Raw genomic sequence first — 17,255 nt, forward strand, 5'->3', positions numbered from 1 at the left:
TTTTTTATTTCACTCTGATTTTCCTTCCGTTTTGAAAAAAAAAAAAAAAAAAATATCTCTTGTAATAAATATAATAAACCTTTACCTTTTCCCTTATTCCCAGGAAAAAAGAAAAGAAGAGGGAAGGTTCCTGATATCTTATTTTTTTCCTCCTCAGAAAATTGGACAGAAAAGGGGGAAATGTGTGTGGGTTTTGCGATATAATCCCTAATATAAACCGACAATGGACACATTGTAGGGATTGCTGTGCAATTGTTGAGATGAGTTATATGCAGTGGCGTAGTATGGTCTAAATTCAAGTGTAGGGCGTGTAGGGCTCATGCACAGGTCTACCAAGTCCCATCACAGTACATGCCATTAATATTTATAGGCGGAAAGAGAAAATAAGGATGAGCTTAACAGAGGACGGGAGGGATAGGGGGTGTGGGTGGGAATAAAGATGGAAGGAGGGGGAGAGGAGAGAATACGGAAGAGGGGAAGAAGATGATGGAAAAAAGGATAAGCGATAATAATAAAAAATACGAAAATGTTTTAGGAAGAATATCAACAGGGTGCAACCAACTCAAACATGGGTCCGAAAGTTTTCTTCTACCAACCCTGTATAAAAATAATCTTTTTATTTAAGGACCTGTTTCAAGTAGGTTAACGTCACTATATAACTTCTACGGTTTTTAGTGACGGGCTTTTAAACCTAAATCCGACGGAAAGCTAACCGCCTTCTCACGTTAACCTCAACCAGCCTGAGTGGGACCGGAAAAAAACCAGCGCCACGAGACTGACAAATGGTCACCCATCAGGATACCAACCACGCTCAACGTTGCTTAACTTCAGTGATCCATTGGGAACTGGTACATTGAAAGTACTATTCGGACACATTTCGAATACACCCTGTTTGTAAATAATAACAACAATAAACATTGAAGAGTATGGAAAATAGCTAGGAGCTTTTATAAAGCAAATTCTAAGAGGAAGAGAGAGAGAGAAGAGAAACAAGAGAGAGAGAAGAGAGAGGGAGGGAGAGAGAGAGAGGGAGGGAGAGAGAAAATTGCAAATAAAAATACAAAAAAGTAAGTAATGCTGTGATACTCACAAAAGTAGTGAAAAAGCTCTGCTTTGCCATAAAGAATTTGATATTTGAGAAAATAAAAGAAATAAATATGTTATAGGTCAGGGGTTTCCAACTTCCGTGTGTATGCGGGCCACATGCTACATTGGGAGGTACTTCGCGGGCTACATACCTATGCACATAGGGGAGCATTGTAGGAACCCCCCCCCCCCCCCCCCTTTTTTTTATATGTGATTTGTCACTTGCTACCCGTGTTTCGGGGTGCACTCAGCCTCATGAGGACAATCGGGGATATGATGCATTTGGGCAAAATAATAATAATAAATAAGGTCGAATCCTAATTTGAGCTGCGTTTGAGCTGCGGAAAATCCAAATCTAAAGCCAAAACTGTGAAAAAGTCATTTTAAAAGGGTTGAAGGTTGCATCCTTCATATTCTGTGAAGGATGATGATATTACCAATTTGATGGAAGAGTTCCTTCCGGAATACCTTTGTTACTTCTTACTAGAAAGCGGGAAAAAAAGAGTTGAAGGATTTTGAAGAATGTTCAAAGGATGACAATAGATAATGGATGGTATTATTCAAAGGATGACATTATTTTAATGGATGTTATTATTTAAAGGATGGCATTATTTTAATGGATGGTATTATTTGAAGGATGACATTATTAAGGCCGGGTCCGCGGTCCACAAAGTGAGTTTAAACTCGATTCAAGTTCAACTCTCCTATGAAACAATCTCATTGGCTAAAATTTTCGCAAACATTTGAAATGTATTCGCCTAATTGTAGCTGAACACTAATGAGGTTTCCATGACTCAATGATAACTACACTGGTCTTATACGCGGCAGAGCCGGGTTCAAAGTTTGTACAAATCAAAAAGCTTCGCGGGCCACATGTGGCCCGCGGGCCGCTAGTTGAAAACCCCTGTTATAGGCTCTAAAGGTCTAAAGGTGTGTCCAGTCCACTCATAGTTGACCGGCTGTCGACCGATGTCGACTGAACCGTCCACACTACCTAGTAGAGTCTTATCCCATCGATCGACGGCCGGTCGACCATGTTTGGACACACCTCAATAGGGACATAGGTAATAACTTACCCATGAAATCTAGACCCGCTAGTTTCCAGGTGCCTTTCTTATTGACTATGATACTGCTGGGGCATACATTACGATGCACGAAGTGGCACGTCTGATGTAGAAACAGAAGAGCATCCATTATCTGAAACATAGCAAAGATACCAAGGTTGATCAGTAACCTGTAGATTTCAATAAGAATAAGGTCGATATGGAGCTTTCAAGGGTTAAAAACGAGCCCTTAAAAAGGACAAATAAAATTAAAAAAATAAATCCTTCGTTGAAAAATTTTGGCCAGATTTTGTGAGAAACGAACTAACCCCAAAATCATGAAATGATTTATTTTTATCATGGAAAACACGAAAAATCATGAAAAAATCATAGAATCTTGAAAATACGAAAAAAAGTATAGGTACCTTCGATATTACTAGGTACTTAGGTATGTTGTTGTTAACCATTATCGAACTAACAAGTTTCATATTGGCATGATACATACTCGCACATAAATACATAGGTATAGCTATTCTATAATTATACCTACCTAAAATACATGTTGCATCTCTAATGAACTTTCGTCAAAAGTTTAGCCCGGGCTTTTAATGCCATTTTCACCTATATATACCTTTACATAGGCATATGTATTGTTGTATATACATAGGTAGTAAGTATATAGAATGTATAGGGTTTTATTAAGTTTGAAGCTATCCATTACTTTACTATGGAAACTTGGAAAATGTATTCCGCTTATTGTCTGTTTCATTTAGTTTAGCGGACAAAGAAAACACTATCAAACCCCAAATGCCAGAACGAGATGCTACCCCGAGTGACACCTCAACATATTGGCTTATGAGAGGGGAAAAATAGATACGGAGTGCAATCTAATGTAGGGGAAAATGATGCAGAGGTGGGGAAGTGTTAAAAAATACGAAAAATAATGCTGGCATCATTCAGCATCAATGATGGGTATTAAAAAAATTGACCTATATTGGAAACATTTGAAGACATTTTTTGTCATCTCAATATGACGTGTACAACAAGCAATTTATTGGTTCGCAGGTTCGCACACATTATTTGAGCGTTGCCACAAAAATTCCCAACCTGAAAGAGACAAACTATGTACTTATATACCTATTTCCCCATAAGGTACATTATAGTGTATATCAACTTATGTGTACAGTTTACCACAAGGTTTACATGAGAGGGAGGAAGAGAGAGAGAGAGAGAGAGAGAGAGAGAGAGAGAGAGAGAGAGAGAGAGAGAGAGAGAGCGTTCCCAACCTAAAAGAGACAAACTATAGGTAGGTACATACCTACTTCGGTATGTATTTAATAGGCAAGTATATAATCTATGTACTTATATACCTATTTCCCCATAAGGTACATTATAGTGTATATCAACACTTATGTGTACAGTTTACCACAAGGTTTACATGAGAGGGAGGAAGAGAGAGAGAGAGAGAGAGAGAGGGTGAGAGAGAGAGAGAGAGCAGGCTTTATAGTGTTTACGCGGTGACTTTGTTTTTGGTTTGATGAAATGCGTGTCATATTTTAATTACCTCGGACTTTATTGTGGTTAGAGAGAGACAGGCAGCTAAAGAGTACAGAGGGAGAGGAAGAGAGAAAAAATGGGAAGAGAAGAGAGAGACAGGAAGAGGCATAGAGAGAAAGAGAGAGAGAGAGAGGGAGAGAGAGGAAGAGAGAGAGAAAGGAAGAGAGAAATAAAGTCAGAGAAAGAGAGAGAGAGGGAGAGAGAGAGAGAGAGAGAGGGAGAGAGAGAGAGAGAGAGAGAGAGAGAGAGAGAGAGAGAGAGAAATCTAAAGCCAAAACTGTGAAAAAGTTATTTTAAAAGGGTTGAAGGTTGCATCCTTCATATTCTGTGAAGGATGATGTTTGAAGGATGATGATATTACCTATTTGATGGAAGAGTTCCTTCCGGAATACCCACTTTTTGTTACTTCTTACAAGAAAGCGGGAAAAAATAGTTGAAGGATTTTGAAGAATGTTCAAAGGATGACAATAGATAATGGATGGTATTTTTTAAAGGATGGCATTATTTTAATGGGTGGTGTTATTTGAAGGATGACATTATTAAGACCAGGTCCACAAAGTGAGTTTAAACTCGATTCAAGTCCAACTCTCCTATGAAACAATCTCATTGGCTAAAATTTTCGCAAACATTTGAAATCAACCAATCAGATTGTTTAATCCGAAAGTCAAACCATGAATTAATGACTGAACAAAATATTAAAACGTCACCAGATAAGAGGAAAGCAAGCGAAGGGAATGAAAGACAGAGGATGGAAAGGAAGAGATAGAGAGGAAAGAGAGGCAGAAGAAGATGAGCGAAAAGTAATATGTACACCTTTGTTGATATACCTTGTTCCCTCTACCAAATCTCTGGAAAAAGTAAAATATGTATATCCTAAACCTAAGCTAATTTTCTAGTTCAGCCTGTTATTGTTTCTAGTCAAATATTTTCTTTAATAGAGCTATAAAACTATGTACGATACGAGAATACATATGTATAATATTATGTATACGATGGAATATATTATTTCTAACATTGTGTTCATTGAATTTCACATTATGTGCTCACTGAATTGAAAACTACATTGAGCGAAAAGAGAAGCCTGGGTAAAGCAGAAGTGATGAAGAGAAGAGGAAGAACATCAAAAGAGAATTGGATTATTTACATCTGATGTAGTTTTCAATTCAGTGAGCACATAATGTGAAATTCAATGAACACAATGTTAGAAATAATATATTCCATCGTATACATAATATTACCTATACATAAATATTATGCATTCTCGTATCGTACATAGTTTTTTATAGCTCTATTAAAGAAAATATTTGACTAGAAGCAATAACAGTCTGGAATTAGCTTGGGATTAGGATATACATATTTTACTTTTTTCAGACTATGTTGGCACACACTAATAAATCTAAATTAATGACTTTGTTTTTGGTTTGATGAAATGCGTGTCATATTTTAATTACCTCGGACTTTACTGTGGTTAGAGAGAGACAGGCAGCTAAAGGGTAGAGAGGGAGAGGAAGAGAGAAAAAATGGGAAGAGAAGGGAGAGACAGGAAGATGTATAGAGAGAAAGAGAGAGGGTGAAATAAAGAGAGAGAGAAAGAGGAAGAGAAATAAAGAAGAGAAGGGGTAAAGGTGGAGAGGGAGAGAAAGAGAGAGGTGAAATAAAGAGAGAGAGAGAAGGAGACAGGTAGAGGTGGAGAAGGAGAGACATAGAAAGAGAGAGAGGAGGGGGACTAAAGGTTGGAGTTAGATTGTGAAGGGAGATAGAATGATGGTGGAGAAGAGAGAAAGAAAAAGAGAGTGAAAGAGAGAGAGAGAGGAAGAGAGAGAGAGAGGAAGAGAGAAATAGTCAGAGAAAGAGAGAGGGAAAAGGGAGAAAAAGAGAAATGGAGAGTTTGAAAGTTATTCCTAATATTGATCCTCTCTGTGGGTTTACTTTTGATATCAAAGGATTTTATGATGGCATGATTTGAAGTATATAGGAGGCTAATAATATACTTGTATACTAACCCCTAAGAGAAAGCTATAACCTAGATAATGTACCTACCTATCTAACTTTTGAAATAAAGGTTACCTTTCTTTACCTATAAGTAGTTATACCCAACTTTTAAAGGTACCTAGTACCCACAATATGAGAAAGTTAGGGAAGAAACACTGTGAAACACACTATCCTCTCGTCACGTGAGTTCATGGGGAGCCAGAAACATGTGGTTGAAAGTTCTCCCACAATATAGTACCTAGGTAATTTCGTTCACGATAGCTACACGTGAGCTCACGTCACGTGAGGGCAGTCCTACACTTAGGGTCACAAATTTGTCCACATATACAGGTTGTTTGAAGAAAGCTCAAGATAAAACTCGGCCAGTCTCAGACAGCCTCTACAGAGTGTTTGAGCAAAGCAAATGATAAACTCGACCAGTCTATTTAGCTTTGAAGGTGGTCTGCCTTGTAAGCGCTAGGTCACGGGTTCGATTCCACCCGGGGTGAGCTTTGTTGTCAACAGATAAGGTTCGTTCTCGGAACGGCTCACTTTCCTGTCCTTCTTCGATTGCGGGATGGTAATATGTATTAAGCTAACTAGGCTGGCGGTTGGGAATTATGTAGATGTGAGAACGGTAGGTTTTTGAAACTAATTAGCTAGCCGTAAAGAAGAAGGTATTATATCAATCATTATCATAAATATTATGGAGCCCCGGACCTCCGGTGTGCGAGTCTATTTTCTACCCACTAGGACTAGGCCACGGAGGCTACAACGTAAACAAGTAGTTATTCTTAACTGAGGGTTAAACCGACCTTTAAGGACTGTGTCCCTACACCTAAGCCTTGGTGTTGGCTTTTTGTGCACCCAGTAGTACGGACTTTTGGAGTGAAAGTTCCCAGTATAGCTACCGGAGTTTGATTTCATACCTATACCACACTGTACGTATATTAACATCATGCTCAACTTTTTCCATAAGAAATGAAATAAAACACAAATCCGGTACAAAGCGAGAAATGAAAATGAGTGTGACGAAAAGAAAAACAAGTCCACCTCCTCTTAACCTCCCGTTAAACCTTCTACACTTCCTCTTAACCTCCCGTTAACCCATCCACACCTCCTCTTAACCCTTCATAACCATCCCTTAAACCGTCCTCTTCTCTTCTCAAACCATCCTCCCATCTTCTTAAACCGTCCTCCCCTCTCTTCCTACATCCACGACTCCTCTGCCCCTCCTTTTCTCCTCCTCTTAATCTCCCGGTAACCCGTCCTCCCCTCCTCTTAACCCATCCTCCCCTCCTCTTAACCCTTTCCCCCTCCTCTTAACCCTTTCCCCCTCCTCTTAACCCGTCCTCTCCTCCTCTTAACCCGTTTTCCCCTCCTCTTAACCCGTTTTCCCCTCCTCTTAACCCGTCCTCCCCTCCTCTTAACCCTTTCCCCCTCCTCTTAATCCATCTCCACCTCCCCTTAAACCCCCCTCTCCCATAATACCAGAACATTGTGTGTGTTTGTGTTAGCAGAAAATGTGTGAAGTCAGAAAGTGTAGTAAAAAGTTCTGCTCTGTTGTTCTTTGCTCAACTTAATCCGGGCCCCTTTCACTACCAGTGGCCCTTTCCCTACCAGTGGCCCTTTCCCTACCAGTGGCCCTTTCCCTACCAGTGGCCCTTTTTATTGCTATGGATAACTTTTTTTATTCATGGATATCCTAAATCAGCTAAATATGTAGATACCAGTATATTATGTTCTAAAATTTCGACATCATTGATTCTATTGCAGGTATAAATAGCTAAGGAGACACTTTTGAAACAGCATCAAAAGTTTAAAACAATGACACTAAAAGTTTAAAGCAATGACAAGGGGAAAAATGCATTTTGTCGTATAGCTTGTGTTAGGATTACCAAAACATAGATACTACTACAAACAAAATTGTGGTTCTGTATAAAAAGCGTCAGACATACATACATGAAATTTAATATTGTTGGGAAATATGGAGTTCCTTCCTTACAATCCTCACCTTTATCTACCTCTAGCTCCCATTAACACCTTACTCTATTACTTCCCATCTTATTACCTCCCTCTCATACTGTACTCCTCTCTCTCTCTCTCTCTCTCTCTCTCTCTCTCTCTCTCTCTCTCTCTCTCTCTTTCACTATGATGTATTTCACTCGGAAATGATCAGAACTTACCAAATATTATTTAATTTTTCACTCGGAAATGATCGGAACTTACCAAAACTTACCCAATGATGTTATTACGGTATTTTTCACTCGGAAATGTTCGGAACTTACCAAAACTTACCCAATGATGTTATTGTGGTATTTTTCACTCGGAAATGTTTGGAACTTACCAAAACTTATCCCATGATGTTATTACGGTATTTTCACTAGGAAATGGTCGGAACTTACTAAAACTTACCCATACCCAATGATGTTACTATGGCATTTTTAACTCGGGAATGACCCAAACTTACTAAAACTTACATAATGATGTTAGTTATTATGGTGTTAAAATCGAAAAGAGAAGGAAGACAGGATAGGAGAAAGCCAGCCGTTCCGAGAACGAACATTATCCCATCAGCTTTCCTCTTGTCTGGTGACGTTTTAATATTTTGTTCAGTCATTAATTCATTATTCAATCAGAAATGATTTCAAAATTTAACCTTTCTTGATATTTTCAAAATTTATAATAAATTTAGGTATCTGACGGATTTGAAAGTCAATGCACTGAAAAGACTGAATTTCAAAGAATTACTATTTAGGATAAATAAAGACTCAATATTTAGGATAATGTTCGCCCGGGGCGGGCATTGAACCCGCGACCTAGAGCTTACAAGGCCAACTAATCTGGCCAGGCAGGGTGTGGTTCATTAATACCCAATTTTTTAAACTCTGGATTAACTGAAAACTCTTTGTGGTAAGATCGGGGGGCATTAGTCACAAAGGGAGAAAGAGGTGGAAATATAGAGCAAGAGACGAATAAAAGGGATATAGAGGAAGTGTTTGGTGTCATAGGGTGCCAATATAGGCTAATTTTTTTAATCCCCAACATTGATGCCAACTTCCCCACCTCTGCATCATTTTCCCCTACATTAGATTGCACTCCGTATCTATATTTCCCCTCTCTTAGGCCAAGATATTATGTTGAACATGTCACTTGGGGTAGCATCTCATTCTGGCATTTGGGGTTTGATAGTGTTTGCTTTGTCCGCTAACCTAAATGAAACAGATCCCAGCCTAAATGAAACAGACAATCAGCGGAATACTTGGAAAATGCATTTTCCAAGTTTCCATAGTAGAGTAATGGATAGCTTCAAACTTAATAAAACCCTACATTCTATATACTTACTACCTATGTATGTACAACAATACATATACCTATGCACAGGTATATAGGTGAAAATGGCATTAAAAGCCCGGGCTAAACTTTTGACGAAAGTTCATTAGAGATGCAACATGTAGTAGGTAGGTGTAAGTGTAAGTATAGAATAACTATACCTATGTATTTATGTCTGAGTATGTAGGTATCATGCCAATATGAAACTTGTTAGTTCGATAATGGTTAACAACAACATACCTAGGTACCTAATCCAATATCGAAGGTATACTTTTTTCGTATTTTCAAGATTCTATGATCTTTTCATGATTTTTCATGTTTTCCATGATTTTATGATTTCATCATTTAAGGGTTAGTTTGTTTCTTACAAAATCTGGCCAAAATTTTTCAACGAAGGATTTATTATTATTATTTTTATTTTTTTATTTGTCCTTTTTAAGGGCTCGTTTTTGACCTTAAAAGCTCCATATCGACCTTATTCTTATTGAAATCTACAGGTTACTGATCAACCTTGGTATCTTTGTTATGTTTCAGATAATGGATGCTCTTCTGTTTCTACATCAGACGTGTCACTTTGTACATCGTAATGTGTGCCCCAGCAGTATCATAGTCAATAAGAAAGGCACCTGGAAACTAGCGGGTCTAGATTTCATGGGTAAGTTATAATATCCCTATTCAGGTGTGTCCAAACATGGTCGACCGGCCGTCGATCGATGGGATCAGACTCTACAAGGTAGTGTGGACGGTTCAGTCGACATCGGTCGACAGCCGGTCAACTATGAGTGGACTGGACACACCTTTAAACCTTTAGAGCCTATAACAGGGGTTTCCAACTAGCGGCCCGCGGGCCACATGTGGCCCGCCAGACCATTTTTGTGGCCCGCGAAGCTTTTGGATTTGTACAAACTTTGAACCCGCCTCTGCCGCGTACAAGACCAGTGTAGTTATCATTGAGTCATGGAAACCTCATTAGTGTTCAACTACAATTAGGCGAATACTTTTTGAAAAATTTCGCCTGCGGCGCTCAAAATTGGATTGGACTGCATTTCTGAAAACTTAGAGGGGGGGCGGGGGTTCCTACAATGCTCCCCTATGTGCATAGGTATGTAGCCCGCGAAGTACCTCCCAATGTAGCATGTGCCCCGCATACACACGGAAGTTGGAAACCCCTGACCTATAACATATTTCTTTTATTTTCTCAAATATCACATTCTTTAAGGCAAAGCAGAGCTTTTTCACTACTTTTGTGGATATCACAGCATTACTCACTTTTTTGTAATTTTATTTGCAATTTTCTCTCTCCCTCTCTCTCTCTCCTCTCTCTCCCTCTCTCTCTCTCTCTCTCTTTTCCTCTTAGAATTTGCTTAATAAAAGCTCCTAGCTATTTTCCATACTCTTCAATGTTTATTGTTGTTATTATTTACAAACAGGGTGTATTCGAAATGTGTCCGAATAGTACGTTCAATGTACCAGTTCCCAATGGATCACTGAAGTTAAGCAACGTTGAGCGTGGTTGGTATCCTGATGGGTGATCATTTGTCAGTCTCGTGGCGCTGGTTCTTTCCGGTCCCACTCAGGCTGGTTGAGGTTAACGTGAGAAGGCGGTTAGCTTTTCGTCGGATTTAGGTTTAACAGCCCGTCACTAAAAATCGTAGAAGTTACATAGTGACGTTAACCCTTAAGTTCATACCGTATCACATATGATACATGAACTTCTCGGTACCACTGCTGCGATCTGTTAGACTTTTTTTGAAATTACACCGGTAGCAAGTGACAAGTCACATATAACTCATCTCAACAATTGTACAGAAATCCCTACAATGTGTCCATTGTCGGTTTATATTAGGGATTATATCGCAAAACCCACACACATTTCCCCTTTTCTGTCCAATTTTCTGAGGAGGAAAAAAATAAGATATCAGGATCCTTCCCTCTTCTTTCCTTTTTTCCTGGGAATAAGGGGAAAGGTAAAAGTTTATTATATTTATTACAAGAGATATTTTTTTTTTTTATCAAAACGGAAGGAAAATCTGAGTGAAATACAATAATAAAATATAACAACTAACCGTATACAGGGTCTAGGCCAGGGGATTTTCGGTAAGGGCGGCATTAGAGTCGGCCTTTACTTTGAGGACCTCAAGGGGTAGGTGCGTGATTTGTTGTGAATGGGCCCAAGGGCCCGCGAAAGTGAAGTCAAAATTCTACCGTGCCTAAAATCTCGGAAGAAAAAGTCGAATCGTGTTGAACATTTCTGCCAAATTTTATCAACAACAGACAAAACCGTGCTGACGGAAATTTTGCTTACATTCCATGTACCTACTTATGTCAGCCCATATTTAGCTTGGAGGGTAGCACGTCTGCCTTGTAAGCGCTAGGTCGTGGGTTCGATTCCAGCCTGGGGCGGATTTTATGTACCAAACAGATAAGGTTCCTTCTCGGAACGGCTGGCTTTCTCCTATCCTGTCCTTCTTCTGTTTTCGCTTTCGGGACGATAAGCACTTTGGCAGTTACAATTTCCTCCATCAAACCTCTTAAAAAAAGAGGACCTTGTAAGTCGAGTCAACGTCCCTGTTCATATCATAAGCTACTCACTGTTCTGTCTTATGAAGTAGAAACGTCCACTTTGTTCTGACCAAATTACTGATATAGGGAGAAGATACGAAGGATTTTTATTCCCCTGAGGTTGTGAGAATAGATTGTATGATAAGCTTCATGGGATGACAGTTCAGTTCAGTGGTCACAATGACCTCTGAATCCTTTGATTAGTTCTACAGTGAAGTGTATGCCATGGAATTAGTTCTATGTACGTATATAGTCTGTGAAGTGTATGCCATGGAATTAGTTCTATGTACGTATATAGTCTAGGTACTTGAAATATGTCCTTAAATAAAAAGATCCTTTTTATACAGGGTATACGGGTAAAAACTTATTGGACCCATGTTTGAGTTGGTTGCACCCTGTTGATATTCTTCCCAAAACATTGTCGTATTTTTTATTATTATCGCTTATCCTTTTTTCCATCATCTTCTTCCCCTCTTCCGTATTTTCTCCTCTCCCCCTCCTTCCATCTTTATTCCCACCCACACCCCCCATCCCTCCCGTCCTCTGTTAAGCTCATCCTTATTTTCTCTTTCCCTTCTTCTTCTTCTTCTTCTTCTTCTTCTTCTTCTTCTTCTTCTTCTTCGTCTTCTTCTTCTTCCCCTTTCCATTCTCACTTGTTGCTTATTCAGCCAGTGGGGGAAGAACGGATTTTTCATAACACCCCTATTTTTATTATTTATTTTATTTTTTTCCCCTTAAAAATGTAAACCTAAATTGACCTAAGACAGACTATAGGCTCACTAGGCCAATTCTCCATAGCTCCATAGCTCTACCAGCTGTTTGAATTTTGCAAGATGAGGGACATACTACGGAATGTGCAGTGCATGCTAAGACACAGCACACCACATTTCATTGCTACCTATTAAAATATATGTAATAACGGTGATGATTCTGATGAAACACTACTCTTAATTATTTTTCCATATTTTTTCTTTGTGATTTTTTTATTAGATACCTTAATCCAATGTAATATAAGAAATCACATTAGGTACCTGTGGGCAGAGAACCATTTTGCAGGTTACCTGACCCGTAATATCCACAGAACTTCTGAAAGAAGAGAGAGAGAGAGAGAAAGAAGAAAGTGAGACGTTTCTCACTTTCTCAAACTGACTTCCATCCTTGTCTTGTGTAATTGGATTTTATTTAATTTGAATGAGTAAGTAAGTGAGTGCGAGAGAGAGAGAGAGAGAGAGAGAGAGAGAGCTGTCACGTTTTTCTTCAGCTGATTTAATGTCATCTCTCTCACATTACGTCTTCAATTTCTTCATACGTATCAAATTATTCAAATATACATTCTTAGGTAGGTAATATGTAGTATGAAGGTAGATACGGGAATTAATTATAATACAGAATGCAACTGAACTAGGTAGGTACGTATAGGTGAATTCTGAGCTACCTATTACCTACAATACAAAAACATTAATACCTATGTAAAGGTAGGTCAGGGCCGAAAAAAAAAAAAAAAAAAAAAAACGGGCGGAATCGGGAATCGAACCCGTGACCTAGCGCCACCTTCAAAGCTAACTAGACTGGTCGAGTTTATCATTTGCTTTGCTCAAACACTCTGTATAGGCTGTCTGAGGCTGGCCGAGTTTTATCTTGAGCTTTCTTCAAACAACCTGTATATGTGGACAAATTTGTGACCCCTGTTATTACCAATCAAATATATAAGATCTTGTTTAGACTGCGAGAGTAAAGGGACTTTTCAGTCCTATGCTGGTAGTATAAACAAGGTATATTCTATTCTATTCTAAAAGTAGGACTGCCCTCACGTGACGTGAGCTCACGTGTAGCTATCGTGAACGAAATCACCTACTCTATTGTGGGAGAACTTTCAACCACATCTTTCTGACTCCCATGAGCTCACGCAACGTGTTTCTATCTTAACTTTCTCATATTGTAGGTACCTACCAGGTACCCTATAAAAGTTAGGTATAACTTAGAACCTTTACTCCTGTCTCGGTGGTGTAGTGGTCAAGGCACTCGCCTGGTAAACAGGAGGGCGTGGGTTCAATCCCAGCCGAGGTATGGAATTTACTCCTTCTAATTTGAGAATTTGACCACAATAATAGTAGTAGCCTACTGCTGGAGTAAAGGGACTTTTCAGTCCTATGCGAGCAGTATAAGTAAGCACTATTATTATTATTATCTACCTCAAATGTTAGGTAGGTACCTACATTATCTAGGTAGGTTTCTCTCAGGGGTTAGTATACGAGTATATTTTAGCCTCCTATACTTCAAATCATGCCATCATAAAATCCTTTGATATCAAAAGTAAACCCACAGAGAGGATCAATATTAGGAATAACTTTCAAACTCTCCATTTCTCTTTTCCTCCCTTTTCCCTCTCTCTCTCTCTCTCTCTCTCTCTCTCTCTCTCTCTCTCTCTCTCTCTCCCTCTCTCTCTCTTTCTCTGACTTTATTTCTCTCTTCCTTTCTCTCTCTCTTCCTCTCTCTCTCTCTCTCCCTCTCCCTCTCTTTCTCTGACTTTATTTCTCTCTTCCTTTCTCTCTCTCTTCCTCTCTCTCTCTCTCTCTCCCTCTCTCTCTCTTTCTCTGACTTTATTTCTCTCTTCCTTTCTCTCTCTCTCTCTCTCTCTCCCTCTCTCTCAGCTCCATAGCTCTACCAGCTGTTTGAATTTTGCAAGATGAGGGACATACTACGGAATGTGATGCAGTGCATGCTAAGACACAGCACACCACATTTCATTGCTACCTATTAAAATATGAAATAACGGTGATGATTCTGATGAAACACTACTCTTAATTATTTTTCCATATTTTTTCTTTGTGATTTTTTTATTACCTTAATCCAATGTAATATAAGAAATCACATTAGGTACCTGTGGGCAGAGAACCATTTTGCAGGTTACCTGACCCGTAATATCCACCACTGAATGGGAAATGCTTGAAGCATGATGTTGATTCACAGAGAAATTCTCTCTCTTTCTTTTGTAAAAAATATAAGAAACTTTATCCATCTGTCTCTCTTCTCTCCCTCTCTCTCTCTCACTCACTGCATCTTTCTCTTCAAGTTCCTCCTCTCTCTTGTATTTTCTTAAGAAACTCCGTTTTCTCTCTCTCTCTCTCTCTCTCTCTCTCTCTCTCTCTCTCTCCTTTTCTTTCTCGTATTTCGTCTTATAATACTCTCACATAAATCACATCTTCTTTCTTTCTTTCTCTCTCTCTCTTTCTTTCTCTCTCTCTCTCTCTCCCTCTCTCTCTCTCTCTGTCCTTCTCGTTTAGATAATTATGTTATCTCTCTCTCTCTTCACCCCTCTCTCTCTCTCTCTCTCTCTTACCTACATTTGTACGTTTCGTGTAATACTTAACATAGTAAGTAATTTTTCTCAAACTCATGAAGCTCTTTCTATCTCTTGTATTTCTTTCTCTATGTATTTTTCCTCTTTGTCTAATTTCTTTCTCCTTCTACTTTCATTATTGCTTCATCTTTGTAGTCTTTTTCTTTCTTTGATTTCTTTCTTTCTTTCTTCCTTTCTTTCTTTATTTGATTTCTTTCTTTCTTTGATTTCTTTCTTTCTTCCTTTCTTTCTTCATTTGATTTCTTTCATTGATTTCTTTCTTTCTTCCTTTCTTTATTTGATTTCTTTCTTTCTTTGATTTCTTGATCATAAATATTGTAAGTTAGATTATCCATTTTGATAACCCTATTAACACAAGAAGTTTTAAATCAATGTGGAAAATACCACTAATTTTCGTAAACTTTTGATATAAATATGGCGTCACGACCTACCATTCTTGATAATTGACGTCACAGCAGAGGTGGAAAAAATCCTATTCTACAGTGTAGGAAAAATCCTATCTTACAGTTTACCCCAAAGAGCACGGAAATATTTTTGATTCTGACGTCACGACTATTTTTAACCTTTTATGTACATCAAATTGACTTTTGACCTTTAAAAAATATTTTTTTGTAGGTACAGATTTAACTGCAGATTTGGATTTTCCATCTATTCAAATTTTTTTTATCCACAAAAGCAAATACTTACTTTTCTGTCCTCTCTCTTCTTCCTCCAAGCTGGGCCCTATTTCTAAAATCTATTTCATAATAATAAGTTTATTCTTTCTTTACAATATTCTTAACATAATTATTATTCTTCATCATCCCTGTAAGTACTTCTGTACTTTTAGGGACCTATTTCATTCTATTCTAAAATCTATTCTATTCTAGGTATTCTAAAATCTATTCTAATCTAAGGTATTCTAAAATCTATTCTATTCTATTTCAGAGGCTACCAGTGAAGAACCCAATGAGCCTGTGCCTTGTCAGATATGGTCCTCGAGATTCCCCAAGATGGCGCAACCTGACCTCGACTATATTGGTAAGTACAACACGTCATCCTTCAAAATAAATAATATCATCCATCAAATAATATCATCCTTTAAATAATATCATCCATTAATAATATCATTCTTCAAATAATATCATCCATTAATAATGTCATTCTTCAAATAATATCATCCCTTAATAATGTCATTCTTCAAATAATATCATCCATTAATAATGTCATTCTTCAAATAATATCATCCATTAATGGCCAGGTCCACAAAGTGAGTAAACTCCGTTTATGTTTGCAGTTAAGTGTAGTTCCCTCTAGCAAACCTAAAAAAAAAAAAAAAAAAAAAAAAAATTTTTCTCTCTCTCTCACTCACTGCATCTTTCTCTTCAAGTTCCTCCTCTCTCTTGTATTTTCTTAAGAAACTCCGTTTTCTCTCTCTCTCACTCACTGCATCTTTCTCTTCAAGTTCCTCCTCTCTCTTGTATTTTCTTAAGAAACTCCGTTTTCTCTCTCTCTCTCCTTTTCTTTCTCGTATTTCGTCTTATAATACTCTCACATAAATCACATCTTCTTTCTCTCTCTCTCTCTGTCCTTCTCGTTTAGATAATTATGTTATCTCTGTCTCTCTTCACCCCTCTCTCTCTCTCTCTCTCTCTCTCTCTCTCTCTCTCTCTCTCTCTCTTTATTGTTAGAATTTTATTAATCGCTCTTTTAACACATTAACAAAAATATATTCTCTTTCTCCCTTCCTCCCTTTCCTGCTCTCTCCGCCTCTCCTTCCCTTTTCTCCTTTTTCATCTCATCTTTCTCTATCTTCCTTCTCCTGTTTCTTCCGCTTTCTCCTCCCTCTCTTTTTCCTTCCTTCTCCTTCATTATCTCTCTCTCTCTCTCTCTCTCTCTCCTCCTCCTCCTCCTCCTCCTCCTCCCCCTTTTCCTCTTCAACTCTTATTTTCAAGTGAGTAAATCTAATATGTATCTAAATCTAATATAAATCTAATAGTCACCAGTCAAATCTAATAACTACTGGAGGAGGATGTCAAGGAGAGAGTCTCCACCAGTGTTCTAGTACAGTACTCTTATTTCAAGTGAGTAAATCTAATATCTAAATCTAATACTCATCAGTCAAATCTAATAACTACTGGAGGAGGACGTCAAGGAGAGAGTCTCCACCAGTGTTCTAGTTTCTAGTACAGTACTCTTATTTCAAGTGAGTAAATCTAATATCTAAATCTAATATAAATCTAATAGTCATGAGTCAAATCTAATAACTACTGGAGGAGGATGTCAAGGAGAGAGTCTCCACCAGTGTTCTAGTACAGTACTCTTATTTCAAGTGAGTAAATCTAATATCTAAATCTAATATA

The 17,255-nt window shown here is 38.2% G+C and overlaps 2 protein-coding genes across 2 annotated transcripts in view; one reads left to right on the top strand and one right to left on the bottom strand.

Moving 5' to 3' along the window:
• Positions 1-2,690, bottom strand: part of LOC103513646 — a 66,299-nt gene extending 63,609 nt beyond the window's left edge. The window contains exons 1-2 of the mRNA XM_026826791.1: positions 2,680-2,690; positions 2,163-2,320 (exon numbers count right to left, since the gene is read on the bottom strand). Of these exons, the coding sequence (XP_026682592.1) occupies positions 2,163-2,320; positions 2,680-2,690 (169 nt within the window). The remainder of the gene's footprint in view (positions 1-2,162; positions 2,321-2,679) is intronic.
• Positions 2,691-9,190: 6,500 nt separating this feature from the next.
• LOC113469241 (SCY1-like protein 2) lies at positions 9,191-15,937 on the top strand (the record flags this gene model as incomplete). Its single annotated transcript, XM_026826792.1, has 3 exons — positions 9,191-9,199; positions 9,525-9,645; positions 15,841-15,937. Coding segments are annotated over exons 1-3 (227 nt in total), but the record flags the coding sequence as incomplete, so codon positions are not given.
• Positions 15,938-17,255: the final 1,318 nt, after the last annotated feature.

This window comes from Diaphorina citri, unplaced genomic scaffold (genome assembly GCF_000475195.1).
Source record: "Diaphorina citri unplaced genomic scaffold, Diaci psyllid genome assembly version 1.1 scaffold1002, whole genome shotgun sequence".
Lineage (NCBI taxonomy): Eukaryota > Metazoa > Arthropoda > Insecta > Hemiptera > Psyllidae > Diaphorina > Diaphorina citri.